Source organism: Triticum aestivum, chromosome 6D (assembly GCF_018294505.1).
Source record: "Triticum aestivum cultivar Chinese Spring chromosome 6D, IWGSC CS RefSeq v2.1, whole genome shotgun sequence".
Classification (NCBI taxonomy): domain Eukaryota; kingdom Viridiplantae; phylum Streptophyta; class Magnoliopsida; order Poales; family Poaceae; genus Triticum; species Triticum aestivum.
In genome coordinates this window covers 472,598,046-472,611,188 of record NC_057811.1, presented here as the reverse complement: position 1 = coordinate 472,611,188, position 13,143 = coordinate 472,598,046, and the positions used below count along the sequence as shown (strand labels likewise).

Here is a 13,143-nt window from a genome sequence, read left to right as displayed (position 1 = left end):
AAGACGACACCATGATCATCAGTAAACCACCGAACGCACCACCATAACCAGTGGCCGGTCTAGCCCAATTTTAAAGGAAGATTTTGAGACCGCCAGTTAATTTGATTTCATCATGTTTGGACAGATTTATTTTTTAATGTTTACTCTTGCAAATGCTAGACATCGCCTACAGCGAGACAGAACAACGCCTCGCCTCAAGCAGTCGTTCTTTAAAAAAAAACAGTCGTTCTGATGGGTCGGACCAGTAGTGTTGGTTTTGGAAGCTTCTATCTACCGTCCATACCAGTTTTGGGACCTTCAATCCGGTTTTGGGAAGGTTACGACCTTTTTTTTCTTCTGCGCGTTACTTTACTGGTCTGTATTGGTTTTCTTTCAGTTTTTTATTTATGTTTTATTTATGTTTATGTTTTATTTGCAAATACAGGTTTACTTTTTAAAAAAAATGCACTTTCTCCATATACACGCTGAACATTTTTAGATACATGTTGAACATTTTATTTGAATACATGTTGCGCACATTAAAAAAATTCATATACACGTCGAACACTTGTCCATATACATGTTGAACATTTTGTCAAATGCACATTGAGCGTTTCTTTAAATATACAGTGAACATTTTCTTTACACACACATTGAACATTTTTCATAAATGGCATGAGCATCTTATCAAAACATGTGAAATATTGTTTAACTGTTAAAAATATTTTTAAATGTCATAAACTTTTTTTGAATGGTACGAAGCATTTTTTTCCAAAATTATAAGAACAGATACATTGTATAAAATGCTAACAAACGTATTTTTGTGACTCATGAATATTTTTGAACATGAGGAACATTTCTTTTAAGATATGGATTTTTTACAGATTATTTTAGTTTTTAAATTATGTGAATATTTGTAGTGCGTGATGAACTTTTTTGGAAAATACCACTTATTCTGATTGATATTACTCCCTCCGTAAAGAAATATAAGAGCCTAGGGAGTACTTGTCATTGAAATGGAAGTATATAAACGTATTTCAATGCTAGATATATCAATTTGAGCGACAAGTAATATGAATCGGAGGGAGTATATATTATTACCTCTGTCCCAAATTACTTGTCATAAATTTGTCTAGATACGTATGTACTCCCTTCGTCCCATAATATAAGAATGTTTTTTACACTAGTGTATTGTCAAAAACGCTTTTATATTGTGGGACAGAGGGAGTATCTAACACTCTGAGAAAGTAATTCGGGATGGAAGGAGTATGATATTTCGAAAAATGAAACAACGATCGGAAACAAAAAAAAGTAAAGAAACGAACGGAAGCAAACCAAGCGGCTCCCTACTGGACCGGCCCACTGCGAGCTCCCCTGAGGCGACCGGTCCTTCCGCCTGCTCTGCTCCCCCAGAAAAAAAAAAGAGCGAGACGGCGGCGAGGCGAGGGTGGAGATGCGGCCGCGCGGTCCCATCGACCACGCCGGGAGGCTTCCGACCGGCGGCGAGATGCGAGGCAGCGCTGCGGCTGTTCCGTGAGGCTGATCCGCCGAGGCACCGTTCAATCATCAGTTCCCGCAAGCATCCATTGTTGTTTGAAGCACGCCGCTCGCCGGCGGCGACCAACGGAGGTATGTGACTTCAGTAGATGCTTACGACGGTTTCCCACACTTCAGATGCTTCAGTATATGCTTAGGTCTTTAGGAATTCAGGCAGCAGAGGCAATTACTACATTTGAAGTACCATGGATTTGTGACTTCTTTCTTATCCTGAACCATAGGTCCGAACTCCGCCGTCCACAAGCATCAAACAACCGAACTGAAGGAACGAAAAACAGCAGTGACATGGACAGACACGATTTACTAATCTACGAACATTCACCGCTGCAAATCCATGGATTCACGAGCTGTCAACAGAGACCTGTCAAAGTAGGCAACATAAGCATATCCATGAGGCGCAATCGTGGCTTCATATCCTCGAGCTCTTCGATCTCTGGTGCCAGACAAGAAGCTAAGCAAACGGGGTTCATGTATCTCACAGCAACGGTGAGTGACACTAGCTCTTGCATCTCTTTCAGGCTGCATTGATACACGAGAATGACTAACTATCATACTGACACATGTCCCTAAAATGGTACTCCGATATGAAAACTGAACAGATTAAAGGGGGGCACTTGAAATTATGAGATAGATAGTCACACTGAAAAAACTAACAAACCAAGTAAAAAATTATATATTCAGCTTGAGACTTATATGGAGATGGTGTTACGCTTCCAAATGTTATTCCAGTTGAGCTTTGTTACAGCGGTTTGGGTGGCACTTTCAGGTACTTAACCTTTGCAAGCAAAATATAACTGCAAATTGCGTTGTTAATTAGGGTGGGGGAGGGAACAACAATAGAAGTGTTATCTTCTTCTTCTTTTTTAAATAAGAAGTGTTATCTATGAACTGCAGGGAAGACATTTTGAGATAATATATCATACTACTTAAACTACCAATACTCACAATAACAACAAAGTCGTACCCAAAAAAAAATCTAATGAGGAGACAGTATGACCTGGTTAAGATGACACTGACGAAGTTTATTCTGTGATTCTACATGCCGTTCAATTTATTCCTCTTGATAATTCTTTGTGTGCTTCATTGTTTCCTCACTTTCAGTCCGATGATGACGATCGATGGATCCAAGGAGGTACATATCCTTTGCATACGAAGAACAAGAGGCGTGCAACGTGCGTGTTGCATATACTGTTCTACTCCCTCTGTAAACTAATACAAGATCGTTTAGATCATCATTCTGTCATTTCAAAATATATATATACCTCCAAGGGAGCTTGAATTTTTTCCCATGCCAGTAAAATGGACACTCTCACTGTATTGCATAATTTATATACACATTTACTAACTACTACCCGGGTGCTTATTGCACACACACATAGTCAAGTCTACCCATACACGTGCATCACGGTGTGTGTGACCAATGTGATGGAAAACGAATGGATAAATGAATGTGACGGCCAAACCATCAGCTAGGGCAGGCTGGAAGGACCCATTATCACATCACTCAACACTCATCCATGAAGGAAGCAGTAGGTTCTATTGCTGTTGGCTGAGAATGGCAGGCGGGACCGGTCTGGATGGAAGTTGGAGCAGTACCTATGATGGAGGTTGGAACAGTGCATGGCATCAATACCGCTTGACTATGTAGCTAAGCTAGAGAGCAAAGCTTAAGAAGTTGGCAGGGTTTGCGGTTCTCTTGTGCACCAAGTGAAGTGATTCCTCCGTTGCTCCAATCCTGTCTCGTATTTGTTGGAATTTGTAGAGATTTTACAGTTCCTGATCCGAGGAGGGGAGATGTCGGACGAGGAACATCATTTCGAGTCGAGGGCCGACGCGGGTGCGTCGAAGACCTACACGCAGAAGGCCGGCACCATCCGGAGGAACGGGTACATCGTCATCGACAACCGCCCCTGCAAGGTATATATATACAACCTGTCACGATTGGTTCGTGATGTTCTTCTGTGCTTATTATGAGTAGTAGTGTTGGATGTTGCTGTGGTAAATGTTGCATCTGTAGGCCAAGTTAGAGGTACGAGTTAGCCGTGTATGCGCGTCATTTCGATTTTTCAGTTTATGTTGGTGTTTGTGCGTCGTCAGATTAGCAGTATAGATTGGTTTAGATCTATCGACTCTACTTCCACGGTTAGTTAGAATTATTAGATTTTCCTGACGAAAGAAAAAAAATCCCAGTCCAGTAATGATCTTTCTTGAATTTAAGACTTCTTATTCGTCTATTTTACCTGAATCGGAATCCTATTTGTTTGAATTGCGCAGTCTCCCATGACGGAAAACGGTAACTGGTTTGTAGCAACCTCATTCACGAAGGTGTTGAATAAAATATCCGTATTCAAGAAAATGGCCATATTCAATAAAGAACTCCATATTCAATATTCAATAAAAAGGTCCATACAATAAAAAAAAGTCCATGCCTTTATGCTTCTTATCGGCATGTATTGTTTTATTTGTTGGCCATGGGCAGCCCGGCCCGGAGGCCCGACCCGACCCGTCCAGAAAATCCCGGGCCGGGCTGAGCCCGAGTGTGCCATTGGGCCGGGCTCGGGCCTAGAAATTAAGACTGACGGGCAGATTGAGCCGGGCTCGGGCCTGGAAATTGGGCCCGGCAGGCATATCAGGCCGGGCTCAAGCTTGCAGAAAACACGATTTTAGCTGTAGTTGGGCCGGGCCGGCCAGGCTGTGTCGGGCTTTCTTGGGCTCGGGCTCGATTTAGTAGGCCCGATGATCGGGCCAGGCTCGGGCCTGTGTTTTTAGCACCAGGCTTTTTTTGGCCCGGCCCGAGATATGCCCAAGACTAGTTGGACAGCACGATTGCAAATCTGTCTACATCTTTCGTACTTTTTACCGGGTGAGGTACATAGCTGGGGGTAAACTGATTCAGCGTTGTGATTTGAAAACCAGTATCACCGATTTTCAGTGGTGGCTGAAGTACAGAGACCAAATATGTGAAGTCTGGATTGGGTTACTTATTTTCTTGTATGTTTTATACCTGCCATTTTTTGGTACTTGCTTTTTGCTGCCTCCTGTTTCAGTACATAATCAATTCACCAATGCTACCAACGGTGCATTTGTCATGTTGTTGTAGGTCTGTACGCATTCGGTATGTAGTTGACACTCAAAATACCAATGAATTTCTTCAGTCATTCCAGATTTTAATACTTTTATATATTTAAGATTAACATCTTCATTCATTCTTACCCTAACGGTTTTTTGTTGTTCTTCAGATTTCTAATGGCATGGATTTGAAACAAATGTGCAGGTTGTTGAGGTTTCAACATCTGAAACTGGAGATTATGGCAGCTGCCACTTTGTTGCCATTGACATCTTCACCGCCGAGAAATTTGAATATAGTGTGTCGTCTTCTGACAACTGTTATGTCAGTACATTTCTTGGACTTTTTTCTATTAAAATGGCTTTTGTTGATACCGAAATATGAATTTTGTTATCTTTACAGGTTCCTCATGTGTATCGCACTGATTACCAGCTCATTGATATAACTGATGATGGATATGTAAGTTGTATTATTTTATTAATGTCTCCTATATATTCATCATCTTTTTGTTGGATGTGTGTTTACCTTGAGAAGTCAACATTTCTTTCAGGTGAGTCTGCTGACTGACAATGGTAACACCAAAGATGACCTCAAGCTCCCAACTGATGATGCCCTTCTTTGCCAGGTTTGTATGAACCATATAATCCGTGCACATTCTTGCTTGCAGACGGAATAGGTCTGAGATGCCTTCTGGACTTTTATTTATTTATAAGAGTGCCGACTAACCTGCAAGCTATTTGTTCAGTACACTCTTGCAGTTTGAATTGGTAGCTTACCATATAAGTTGACTGTTAAGTTGTTTTTTCTTGGTACTATTGTGCGTTAGGCGAAAGCGTCTTACCTCATCGTGAGGGGACGCGGTGCATGTTTATAGGCAGGGGGGGACCTCCCTGGATAGCGCATACAGTTGGGAGATTACAACTTGAGGGAGAAGAAAGATAGAGATAAGGGTTTATGGTTACATAGTTGAGTTATCCATCTAACTACCTAACTATGCCGCACAAGATTGCAACCTCTCCTAGGCTGTCACGCTACACAAGATATTGTGTTTAACAACTATAGCTTAGCAATTCCTTGTTTGTTTAATAAATCACCAACTCTACGTGCTAGATTTCGGCGACTTCTGTAGTGGGCGTATTATTGTTAGGTGTTCTGAAACCAGTCCCATGAATAAAAAGCCAATGCAATCACCACAATGGGCTGTTTAGAGCGACTCTTGCTGTTGTGTGTTTATTATTAGGTGTACCGAACCATTTTCTTCCGTACGCCATCAGCTCTGATATTACATTCCCCCATTGGTGCAGATCAAGGATGGCTTTGCCGAAGGGAAGGACCTAATGGTGTCAGTCATGTCCGCCATGGGAGAAGAGCAGATATGTGGTCTCAAGGACATCGGCCCGAAGTAAACCGTGCCCTGATGGCCGTCGATTTGGGTGTCAAGGGAAGGGACAAAGGCTCCCTGACAACAGTCACAGCCACTAAGTATATGTATCACAAAAATAAGTTGTCTGGGTTTCCTTGATCTGTGGTCCTAAATTGGCAGCTCACTGTATCCTAAAACATCCTCCTCTGCCTCCGGTCCAGGGGTTTATTGGCACCTGTTGCCTACTGGTGTTGCCTACCCTATCTGATTTTTGAGATATATCTGTGCATTCTCTACCCCACCTCAAGTTTTGCTCGTTTTGCCCCGTAACAATTTCGAAACTGGACCGGTTTCAGGATGCCGTATTGAGCAGATCTGTTTTCGGTTTTTATTTCAAAAAATCATGACTGCATCTTCTAAGAATTACTTGAAATTATATGGAGCAACTTTGAGTTAGTCAGACTGCACTTTGGTGACATCAAGAAATGTTGTTCCTGTGAATATGAAGTGCTAAGGGCATGGGTCACCGTGTCATGGCGAGAGTAGCAATTTCTTGACTGTCAGCATCCAATCTATGGAAAATTGGAACATTAATAATGAATGTTATGTTTTAATTTGCGGATGTGCAGTATGTTTCTAGAAGATCTGCCCATTGGGTTGCTTCATTTTGGCAGCAGTCCATGACACTAGTGAAGTAAAGCAAATGGTGATCACTAGTACAAGTAGCATCTAAGTCATACTGTCAGCAACTAACCAATGAAAACTTGAAACTCCGTTGATGAAAGTATTGTGCTATTTTCAGACTGCGTAGTTCGTTTCACAGCCCCGTAAACTGAATTGGCACATTCACAGGGTTTAGTTATAGGACTAACCATGGCATATATGCGAAATTCTGAAAGAACAATCAGTTCAAGCAGCTGGAAATTATGGCTTGCCACTGAATTGGCACACTAACAAAACTGATAAGAGATGGATTGCCACTTCTGAAAGAACAATCAGTACAAGCAGCTGGAAATTATGGCTTCTTGTATCCAAACAGCGCCACAAATCCCAGACAGGGAAAAATGCTAAATCTAACCATGACAGCACTGGTGTAACATAGACAGGCATAATTCACTAATCTAACATTCATCACTGAAAATCCAGATACAAGAGTAGCTAAAACAAGCATAACATCCTTTTTGCTTAGAAACAATAGTTACGCAAACGGCAATTTAAACAACTAGGGAAAGTAGGCAAGATAAGCATATCCTTGAAACACAATCATGCCTTCATTTCCTCATCCTCTTCGATCTTGGGCGCCAGATAAAACCTGATGTATCCCATCTCTCCAATCTTGTACTCGACAACCACCGGCAGCTCAGATGAGAGGCTGATGGTGACTTGGTCCGACAGTGGGCTTGCCTTGGTGAAGGAGTTCATGTACCTCAGAGCAAAGGTGAGTGACACCGGCTCTTGCATCTCTATGATGGTTGATTGCTCAGGCTGCATCAGACAAAACAATCTTTAGCTATCATACTGATACATTAGCAAAATGGTACCCCAATATGAAAACCAGTCCTCAAACTGAAGTAAATTTTGCAAGTGTGAAATATATGTGAGCTGGATGCTCCACACAGGCCTCGTGCTGACTATAAATCTACTTTCTGTTCACTGGTGTCACTGACCATCTCAACAGCGATATCTAAATGGTACTCTGATAGTTTACACTTGCAACGATTACTTCAGTTGTGAGGTTCACCAGCTCAAAGCACTAACGAGTACAGGGTTCATCAAGATTAGTTTGTGTCCTGATAAATATCATCTCAGAAAAGATGTAACGGCAGCTTAACATTTGGAAGCAAATATAATTATAACTAGCTGTACATCATCACTTTAGGTTCTGTAAACAAATACTAGTAGGGCAGTGTGCATCTATGAACTGCAGATAAGACATTTTTTGGGCCAATCTACCATGAATAAACGACAACATCAACATAACTATCAAATCGTCCAGATATAAAAACTGGGTAACCAGTAAACAATCAGGTTGAGAACAATTCAGTTGGGGTTCTTAACTTTCACTATGCAGTATATCTAAGAAATCACACTGTCTAAATGCCTGGAGGAAATTGATTCATACTACTAAGCAGGGGAGAAGAAATACAAGATACCTTGTCAACAGTAGTGTTCTGCCTGCAGACGATGTTTGCAGTTCCAATGTCTCCAGCAGTGGAGAACTTGACACCTTCCTTGGTGACAGAGATAATAACTGCAACGCACAGAACAGAAGCCGCCGTCAGACAAGCGAGGAACAGAGATGAAAAGTGCAGCAGAACAAAAATTACAGTAGATGGAGACGAGCATACCAGTGTCGCCGATGCTGCTGAGATCCTTGCAGATCCTGGAGAACTCAGAGGACGGCATGCGGACGATGGCCTGGTACTCGGAGTCGGGGATCCCGAGGTGCTCGCTGTCGATGTCCATGAGCTTCATCTCGAAGTCCGCGATCTTATCCTGATCTGTTCATCCACCCATCGATCCAGAGACCAAAACCACGGTCACCATCGACGACATCCGCAACTAGGAGAAGGAACGACGAGATCGAGGGGGGATTTGCTCACTGGGCGACTCGAACATGAAGGTGACGGTGTCGGAGCCGTCGTCGGCCTTGATGGTGATGATGTCGTCGTTGCCGGCGCAGCGGAGCATCTTGGCCATGTTGCCGAGGTTCATGCCCATGGAGAGGTTGCGGTCGCAGCGGTAGTGCTCGAAGCCCTCGGAGCGGAGGAGGAGGGCGACGAGCGCGACGTGGGAGGAGTCCATGGCCTGCAGCGAGAAGCCGGTCCCGGAGCAGTCGAAGTTGGCGTCCGTCACCAGCTCCTTGATCGCCTCCAGCACCTTCTTCAGCAGGCTCCCCTGCACCAGCCGCAGCTCCAGCATCTTCGCGTCCGGCGGGGGACGGCGGGGGACGGCGGCGGCGGCGGCGGGATCGAGGGGATGCGGGGTGGGGAAGAGTTTGGGGGGCGCGGGGCGGGGGAATGAATGGGAGGGAGAAATCGGGCGCGCGCCGCGATATATATTTTCCCGCTCGCGCCTCCTTCCACCGGAAGGTTGGCCTGGCGGGTGGGCCCGCGGGAGGCTGTGGGCCCCACGTGTCGGTGGGAGGAGGGGTTTCGCTTTCCCGCCATCTCGCTCGCTGCGTGGGTGGGCTTCCCTCCATCGGTTTTGGGTTTCGATTTCGTTTTATAGGTTTTCCGAAATATCGAAGCATGGCAAAAGGAAAAGTCGGACAAATTGTTGCAGCAAAAGTGCCCCGGTCTGTGTGTCATGACATTTTTCAAAGTGTATATCGATTACTCCCTCCCTCGGCCCCATATGGTCGCATAATTTTAGACCGGCCCTTGTTTAAAACTATGACACTTATTTTGAACCGGCGGTAGTACTCTTCTTTTTAAACATATACCAATTGCATGATCTACAGTGCTCAACGCGTTTTGAGTAAACAAGCAAAAGTGCATTTGATTTGTTTTGTTTTTGGCTATCCTTTTTCCGACAAAAGGGAAAAATTGGCCAAACGATTTACAGCCCGGAGTTGAATGAAAATCAGACTAGTAAGAGCATCTACACCCGGCCTCCTCAAAACAATCCTATACGTTTGCGCTATCCGGAACCCCTGGAGCTCAACTCATATCAGGGGCAGATATGGGAGGCCTTGGCTCACCCAGAAGAGTCTGTCATGTTGGATCTGACAGAACAAACCCACGCCAAATACCTTCAAATTGACCAAGTCCACCAAAAAAAGGCACCCTCCTCCCGCGTCGTCCTCCACTTCCCGCATTCGATCCATCGCCACCATCACCCTTGCTACCCGTCCACGCAACTGTCCAAACACGGTTTTGCAGCACTAACCAGGCAAAGAATTTGCACTTCGAAGGGGCCCACATCTTCCAGATTGTGGCATTGTTGGTGTTGTATGTTAGGTCTGCAAATTGTGCCAAATATGCCGTTGACGCCGAGTACTCCCCATTTGTAGTGAATTTCCATGATATAGTGTCTTGCATATCATTTCTGAGAGTAACACCAGCGAGCATCTCCCAAAGTTTAGCAAATTGTTGGATATGCGTCAAGGTGAGCCCTTGTTGGGTGTTAATCTGGTGAATCCAAGAGTGATTGTCCAGCGCCTTACTAACCACACATGCCTTCCTTTTTGATATCTCAAAAATCTTAGGTGTTATGTCTCTGGGCCTAAGATCATCTAGCCAAGAGGATTCCCAGAATTTTGTTGTCTTACCATCACCGATGCACACCCTTGTGGCCGCCGCGAAAAGATCTTTATCACTATCCGTACATGGCATACCCATCCCAGCCCAAGTTTTTGGCGGATCAGCTCATTCGAACCAAAGCCAACGAAGACGCAGAGCAGAAGCAAACTTTTCCAAGTCTAACACACCCAGCCCCCCATAGATCTTGGGCTTGCACACAAGGTTCCAGTTAACTTTACATTTGCCTCCCGTCACCGTATCGCAACCCGCCCATAGATAGCCGCGCCTCAGACTATCAATCTTTTTCCTAACTTCAACCGGGAGGTCAAGAGGTGTGAGGTGGTATATAGCAATGGCCGTGAGGACTGCTTTGACCAAAACAATGCGCCCTGGTGTTGCCACATGCATGGCCGACCAGGGGGTAGTTTGGCAGCCACCTTATCCTCCAAAAACTGAAAATGAATTCGCTTGAGTCTCTTAATTGACAGTGGTAGACCAAGATATCGCATTGGAAAGGAGGTCCGGACTGCTGGGAAGGCATGGAGGATATCATCAAGATCGATGTTGGCACATCGAATGGGCACCACCAGGCTTTTGTTGCAGTTGGTGACTAAGCCAGTAACATCACCAAAGGAGTTGAGAGTGGATGCCAGGAATTGGATGTCCTCCTTGATTGGTGCAACAAAGATGGCTGCATCATCCGCAAACAAAGATGCCCTAATGGGGCGGCCTCTGAGGTGATGTAGCTTGCCCTGTTCTGTAGCCTTTGCAAGAATGTGGTGGAGTGGGTCAATGGAAAGCACAAAGAGCAGGGGGGATAGCGGATCCCCTTGTCGAAGCCCACAACCATGCTTGATTGGATCACCCGCAACACCGTGAAGGAGAACTCTGGATGAGGTCGTGGAAAGGAGAGCGGAAATCCAATCTCTGAATCAGCTTGGAAAGTGATGGTGTCTCAGCAAGTCCATCAAGTAGTCCCATCTGACCGAGTCAAACACTTTTTTGATATCTAACTTGAAGAGCAAGGTTGGAGATTTGTTTCGGTGGAGACGGTGTGCCAAGTTGCGAACGTACATAAAGTTATCATGGATGGTCCTCTTCTTGATAAATGCACTTTGCGTGTTGGAGACGAGCGCTGACATGTGGGGGGCAAGGCGAGTCGCCATCATCTTCGCGATGATCTTTGCAGCCGCATGGATGAGACTAATGGGGTGAAAGTCCGATATGTCCTCCGCCCATCTTTTTTGGGATGAGCGCAATGTTGGCCGAGTTTAGCCAGTGAAGGTTGGAAACATGCAGAGTTGAAAAATTGTTGATCGCATTCAACATCTCTGGATTGATGATGTCCCAACATTCCTTGAAAAAAACACCGGTGAATCCATCGGGTCCCGGAGCTTTATCGCCAGGAAGATCATGGATGGCAGCCCGGACTTCCTCCTCAGTGAAAAAGGCTCCTAAGTCTGATAGATCTCTAGTCGACGGCGGTATGCAATCCCAGTTGAAGTCCTTGGAACGCGGAGGGGCCTTTCCAATGGCCCTCGAGAAGTGACTCTTGATGGTCTCTTCCTTGTGATCATGATTGGTGACCCAGCCATTGTTATGTTTAAGACAGTGAATGAAATTCTTCCTGCGGCGATGGTTTATTCGAAGGTGGAAGAAGCGAGTATTTGCACCCCCCCCCCTCTTTGAGGATAGTAATTCGCGAACTTTGCCTCTTTCTCGCCCGCTCGAGGACCGCCAAGGCCACTACTTTTCTTTTAAGCTCCTTTCTGAGGTTCCATTCACCCGGGCTGAGCTGTCTTTGCTCTTGCGCAACATCAAGCCGGAGGATGATTTTGAGGGCCATATGTAGCTGGACTTTATGGTTAGAGAAGATAGCCTTGCTCCAGGTCCGTAGGCGTTGGCTCGTTCTTTTTAGCTTGTGAAAAAGCACTTGGTAGGGCTCAGTGTGCGTCATTTCTTCACCCCAGGCATCTTGGACAGTCTTCTTAAAGTTAGGCATCTTGATCCAAAAGTTTCCAAAACGGAAAGTGTTTGGCTGCTTGGGTCCCTTATCACATGCCAGGAGAAGTGGGCAATGATCTGAGAGCGAGGACGAAAGAGCATGTAGAATGTGTGAACCAAAGTCAACATCCCAATCCTCATTGCAGAAAAAATTATCTAGCTTGCTCAAGGTTGGGTTGACCTGCTCACTGCACCAAGTAAATTTCCTATTCTGAAGATGGATCTCTTTTAGCTCACACGTGTTGAGAGTGTTTCGGAAGCGCACAAGGCGGCTACGGTCAACATTTGTGCGGTTCTTGTCCCTAGCGCGGAATACTTGGTTGAAGTCCCCAGTGACCAGCCATCTTGTACCCTGCTGTGGTTTCAGATTTACAAGTTCTTGGAAAAAGGCTTCTTTCAGGTTGCTTCGAGTCGGTCCATACACAGTTGTCAGCTGAAAGGAGGTGGTGGTATTGATCAGGGTGATGCTGACAAAGAGACTGAAAGTTCCAACGACAATATTTTCATTCCATAGAAGAAGGATTCCTCCCGTTGTACCATCAGCAGGCTTCTCTGCAAAGCTTTTCAACCTCTGGCCTCCAAGGAAGGCAGCCAAGAAAGGGTCAACTGCAGCTAGCTTTGTTTCCTGAAGACAAACTAGGTTGAGAAAAAACAATGGAACTGGAATATGTTACCAGGTCTGCCCGCTTACCAATACAAGCAAGACAAAAAGACGCGCCCTACCGCTATGGCCGAAATATGTTATTCTTTGCTCGTAGGGAAGGATATCAGTGTTTTGTGTATAAATCGCGCACACCCAGCTTTTTGTTTGGGCCTTGTCTCTTCTACGACACCGATAAAAGCCGATTTTGTTAAAAAGAATTCAGGGTTTCTATAGGCATGATTTTTTTTCCTTTTTTCCACTTATAGTTTTCTTTATTTTACCTTTT

The 13,143-nt window shown here is 44.8% G+C and overlaps 2 protein-coding genes across 2 annotated transcripts; one reads left to right on the top strand and one right to left on the bottom strand.

Moving 5' to 3' along the window:
• The first annotated feature begins 1,337 nt into the window (after nucleotides 1-1,337).
• Nucleotides 1,338-6,267, top strand: LOC123146018 (eukaryotic translation initiation factor 5A-5). The gene is made up of 7 exons (XM_044565582.1): nucleotides 1,338-1,608; nucleotides 1,758-2,022; nucleotides 2,638-3,453; nucleotides 4,811-4,927; nucleotides 5,006-5,062; nucleotides 5,154-5,228; nucleotides 5,908-6,267. The coding sequence occupies exons 3-7, from the start codon at nucleotides 3,331-3,333 to the stop codon at nucleotides 6,007-6,009; spliced, it is 474 nt and encodes a 157-aa protein (XP_044421517.1). The 5' UTR covers nucleotides 1,338-1,608; nucleotides 1,758-2,022; nucleotides 2,638-3,330; the 3' UTR covers nucleotides 6,010-6,267.
• Nucleotides 6,268-7,060: 793 nt separating this feature from the next.
• On the bottom strand, nucleotides 7,061-8,991 carry LOC123146016 (proliferating cell nuclear antigen). The gene is made up of 4 exons (XM_044565579.1): nucleotides 8,570-8,991; nucleotides 8,315-8,467; nucleotides 8,120-8,217; nucleotides 7,061-7,451 (listed from the first exon to the last, which is right to left on the bottom strand). The coding sequence occupies exons 1-4, from the start codon at nucleotides 8,886-8,888 to the stop codon at nucleotides 7,230-7,232; spliced, it is 792 nt and encodes a 263-aa protein (XP_044421514.1). The 5' UTR covers nucleotides 8,889-8,991; the 3' UTR covers nucleotides 7,061-7,229.
• Nucleotides 8,992-13,143: the final 4,152 nt, after the last annotated feature.

Coding starts and splice junctions, on each gene's coding strand:
- LOC123146018 (XM_044565582.1), top strand. CDS start 3,331: ATGTCGGACGAGGAACATCATTTCGAGTCGAGGGCCGACGCGGGTGCG. Junction 3,454..4,810: donor TCGACAACCGCCCCTGCAAG/GTATATATATAC, acceptor ACAAATGTGCAG/GTTGTTGAGGTTTCAACATC. Junction 5,063..5,153: donor ATATAACTGATGATGGATAT/GTAAGTTGTATT, acceptor CATTTCTTTCAG/GTGAGTCTGCTGACTGACAA.
- LOC123146016 (XM_044565579.1), bottom strand. CDS start 8,888: ATGCTGGAGCTGCGGCTGGTGCAGGGGAGCCTGCTGAAGAAGGTGCTG. Junction 8,468..8,569: donor CTTCATGTTCGAGTCGCCCA/GTGAGCAAATCC, acceptor GTGGATGAACAG/ATCAGGATAAGATCGCGGAC. Junction 7,452..8,119: donor AGAACACTACTGTTGACAAG/GTATCTTGTATT, acceptor TGTCTGATGCAG/CCTGAGCAATCAACCATCAT.